The sequence below is a fragment of the Esox lucius genome, chromosome 1 (assembly GCF_011004845.1).
Source record: "Esox lucius isolate fEsoLuc1 chromosome 1, fEsoLuc1.pri, whole genome shotgun sequence".
Classification (NCBI taxonomy): Eukaryota; Metazoa; Chordata; class Actinopteri; order Esociformes; family Esocidae; genus Esox; species Esox lucius.
In genome coordinates, this window is record NC_047569.1 from 30161291 (window position 1) to 30165958 (window position 4668).

General features: G+C 47.2%; 1 protein-coding gene across 7 annotated transcripts in view; it reads left to right on the forward strand.

Annotated features, from left to right (window-relative positions):
• The window catches only part of plekhg2 (pleckstrin homology domain containing, family G (with RhoGef domain) member 2), a 52348-nt gene extending 48098 nt beyond the window's left edge, over nt 1–4250 (forward strand). For all 7 annotated transcript variants that reach the window (XM_010893837.4, XM_020048668.2, XM_010893840.3 and 4 more), the window contains one exon: nt 509–4250. In XM_010893837.4, coding sequence (XP_010892139.2) covers nt 509–2420 — 1912 coding nt within the window. In that variant the 3' untranslated portion in view covers nt 2421–4250. The remainder of the gene's footprint in view (nt 1–508) is intronic.
• The last annotated feature ends 418 nt before the right edge of the window (nt 4251–4668 follow it).

Consider the following 4668-nt stretch of genomic DNA (forward strand, 5'->3'; position numbering starts at 1 on the left):
CGTAGGATGCCAGACAAACAGACACACGCAATTACATCAGACATTGGAACTAAAGTGTAAAATGACTAAAATGTAGGAAATGTAGGAACCTACCACACGCAAAAATGTATCTATAAAGGTCCTGGAAAAACTGTAGGAACAGGAAAATGTCTTCAGTTAGACTGCATTGTACTTTCACTGGAAATTGGTTTGTTTTTTTCTACCAGGGGTGTAAAAAATACCATAAATCAGATTTTAGAGAGTGTTATTTACAGGGTGGATGAACCTGTCTTAATTTCCTGTGTTTGATAGTAACGTCATCCACTTCATTGGAAAAAGTTTAATAGTTTTTATCTGGCTGTATCTGTAATTATTTTTGGGAAACAGCCAAGAGCTGAACAGCATAGCTCTAATGGGAATTTGGGGAGTGTGTCAATTGCCTCGCCATGCTGGTTTCATTTACAATGGAGGACCAGTCCAAACATGTATTAATACATTTTCTTATCTCTGCAACTTCCTTTGTGTGTAGACCACCACCTGCTTCCCTGAGGTCCAAAGAGCCAGGCCCAGATCCACTCGGATATTCCTCAGCGTTGTCCCCCATCAGACATCCATCCTCCGAGCCCTCACTGGAGAAATTATTCCCCCTGACTCCAAGCACTGGCCACGCCATGGATGCCAAGCCCCCCTATGCCCTCAGCCCGAGTCTCCGACATCGTTCCCCCTCCCATGTCAGAGGACTCCCCGGCTCCTCTTCTAACCCTTCAGCCCTTACCAGGTCCATGGCTGCCTCCTGCATCAGCCAGAGTCTGGCCAAGATGAACGCTCGCATCCAGGGCCATGCCACCACTCCCCTGGACAGCCCAGCCCCTTCCCTCAGGATGAGGTCTCCCTCCCCCAATCAGCCCTCTGGCCCCAGCGGCCCCCCTCATAGTTCTAGCCAGGCCCGTGTTTCCCAGCCCAGAGATAGCAGTCAGCCAACCAACTGCCCCCCTCCCCCGCTGCGCTCCAGCCCGGCTATGTCCCCACCGCCGTACCACAGCCAGCCCCCCGTCTCCCCAGCCCCCCCGGTCAGCCTGCATGGCACAACCTCCCCCCCCAGGCCCAGGCCTGTCGCCCTAGACCTGTCGCGTCACATGGGTTTAAATGGAAATAACAACAACAACAACGGCGATGACGGGGGCTGGGCTGCAACTCACCGGAAGCCGCCCTTAGCGAGCGCCAGTAGTGCCCCCCGTTCACACGATGAGCCTCTCTGGAGCGGCTCTACTCACACTCACAACAGGGTGGCGAGGCCCTTCTCTGCTTCGGAACCTAGCTCACGAGTCCAGTCCCCGTCTCCATCACCATTCAGTAGGATCTGCTCCCCTCCACCTGTACTGAATCAACCCAGCCCCCTGACTGACCAGCCCAAGCCTAGAAGCACCAGGGCAAATGGGCCGAGACCCTTCAACCACCTGGGCCTCTCCCTGGAGTTCCCAAAGGCCTCGTCAGCCTGCTCCTCAGGCATCACCTCTCCTCGTATAACCTCCCCTCCGCCCATCGGGGTTCCTGTCAGTGTGTGGGGAGTCCCTGCTCCTCAGCCGCGTAATGCCAAAGTGACATCCCCATCCCCCTCTGTAGCCTCACCTACGTGGAGAGACGGATTCTCGCCCGACCCCTCCATCCAGAGAAGCTTCAACAGCACCCCCCCTCCTCCATCTAGGTTCTCCCCATGCTCCCTGACCATTTCGCAGAGCCTGCGGAGCACCAAGGGGGGCAGCCTGCCTTTCTTCAACCTGGTTGAACGACCACCCAGCCCGGTCAGGAACGGGATGAGGTCATGGGGAGAGAGTGGAGGGCACAGTTCCATAGGTGTAGAGCAGGAGACTGGGATGATGAGTCCCAGAGGGGGGACCTTCTCCTACAACGGCTCCCCATCCTGCCTCAGCCCCGGGGCATTGTCCCCGGTCAGACTGGCCCCTGGGGAGAGCACCCACGGTGGGCAACACTTCACCAGCATCGCCTGGCCCGATGTGCAAGAGCTCCTCACCAAGTACGACAGCACGGAAGTTGCTGATCAAAGTGCCCCGGCTTCACCTTCATGGCCTAAGGATGAGCTCTGGGGGGACCCAGACCTCAGGGAGGACAGTTGCCGGACTCACCTGATCTGTGCCTACGTGCCACGTGCCTCCCCTGTCACAGGAATGTCCGTACCCATACAGTACACTCACAGGAGTAAGCCAGAGGACGCCTCTTCAACACAGCCAGCCAAAGGGACTATAAAGACTAGCTATGCCACCACTGTGAACCTGCAGATAGCTGGCAGTGGACGTATTACTTCATTCAGTAATGCCCAAGTGAGCCTGACTCAGACCCTAGCACCTGTAGGAGACAGCCAGGGCATACGTAGGGTCAGCATAAACACCTGCAACCTTCCCCAGAACAGCAAGAGGCTGTGAAGAACTGGGTCTGGCAGACCTCCACTGCAGTGCATCTGGGGGACCTCCACCATGGTGCCTTATGTGGCCATCTAACTAGGCACTTTATCCTGAAGTATTGGTATCCAAAGGCATCCTATAAGATCTACCGTGGCCTCTAATTATTGGGACAGTGAAGCATTTCTCTTTTAATTTTAGCTCCATAATAAAGTTTGGATTTAAAATGAAACAATTATTTTCTCAGATTATCAGCTATTATTTTGGGGGATTTCTTTGAGGCCCTGAAAAACTCTCGTTGCCATGGCAGTACAGAGTGCCGTGCTGTATGATGGGGCTTGGTCCAATTAGTCTTGATGCATTTGCCGTGGGTAAGATCTATTATCGTGAATTAAGTCTATTGTCGTGGATGAGGTCTATTGTCGTGGATTAAGTGTATTGTTGTGAATGAGGTGTAAAGCCATGGATCTTGAACCACACTTTCCTCTGGCCATCACACTGGTACATGTTACATATTTATCCCATCTGTCCACAACACCTTTTTACAGGCACTGTTATGCACAGTTCTTGAGGCTAACCAGTGGTTTGCACCTTAAAGTCCAGCCTGTGTAATTCTGTTGTCGTCTTCTGTGGATGGTGATGGCTGACACATCGATGTACACCTCCTGGAGTTTTTACTTTTATTGTCTGCACCAATGGCAGACGCTGAAAGTAAATGCAAACCCTATAATCAGGACTAGACAGTGCTGTCAATCAAATGCCTGCACAAAATATGTATACGGGAACGCACCTGATTGACCAGAAAGTCTTGTCAAGGCAATTGGGCCAATAATGTTGGCTCCCTGAAATAAGAGGAGTTATAAACAGTGATTCCATTTGCGTGACTCTTCTTGAAACCAATATGCACTCAAATACCATAAAATGAAAGGATCTGTACTATAATCTTATAGTTAAAATCCAAACTTAATATTGCGTATAGAACCAAACAAAGAAAAAAATGCTGCACTATATAAGAAGAATCACAGAGGGCACTGGAACTCCAGGTCAAACGACATTGGACTTTTTTGGACAGTAGACTGAATAACTTGCATCTCCGGGTGACAATCTGACAATGCTAGGAATTCTGCAATCAACCCTAAATACTGTGCCAACTTTCAGCCACCGATGCCACAGATGCTGAACCCATAGACTAATGACTGTTTGCCAGTTTTATTTGTTCTTATACAGTCTTTTTGATCTTATATGTTCTTTAAACAGACATTCTGTGTATTCTGTTAAACAAATAAACAAGGTCCCTTAGGTCTGTTTGTGCTTGTGTTTGGCACAATGAAAACTATCAGTTATTTTTTTTTCTTATTTATGAAGTAGTTTTATTTTGTCTGCATTTCTGGCACTTAATCTAATGTCTTTATTTTGCACAATGTCCTCGACTGTGTCTGTGTGGTTAAGACTTGTCTGTGAAGTTAGCTTTTATTTCAGACCAAAATTGATATGTTGATGTTTGTATCCTATGTTGTTATTGTAGTTTAACCAGTGGTTCATGTACAAAAAAAATATTTGGTTACATAGGAGCTGAAAATAAGGGAGAATAAGTGAGTAAAATATTTCAGGGAAAAGACAGTGCAGCGAAAATGTACGTCAACCAAAATCTATTTTAATTATCACCCAACACGGTGAATGGCCAATGTCCTCTTTTTCCGCCACAGCCTAGCTTCCTTTTTATAAATGTATTTAAATGTAGATTTTAAATCTGTGAGCACCTGTGATCATTAGACTCCAGAAACAACCAATGTGTCAATGTGACCTCTTCAGTTATTTGTAGGCCTACTTAAATAATAATAATAAAAAATATGAAATACCTATTGATGTTTTCTATCTTGATGGTAATTATAATCCCTCCAATGAAATGTGCTTTTTAAATGGTCATTATAATGTAAACACAGCTACATCTACAAACGTCTACATTTGTTCACAAAATGTGTATTACTTTTGGTGCTCTCAGCTGGCGTGATTATATGAAGGTCCAATTAAATAAAATATCTGGGCCCAATATTAAACACGCTAGCATTCTGTATTTCGGATTGGATTTAACCTGATTTAACGCGTAGAAATAGTATGAACACAAGATTGCTCTTTCAAGTCAGTGATTCATACGTTCTATTAATTATATTTCTACGTTCGTATTCCTCCGATTGTACACTGAACAAAAAAGGCGTTCTTGCGTTGTTGGCTTGGGGAGCTGCATATTGAGTCAGTTTGGTGTGCGTTTCAA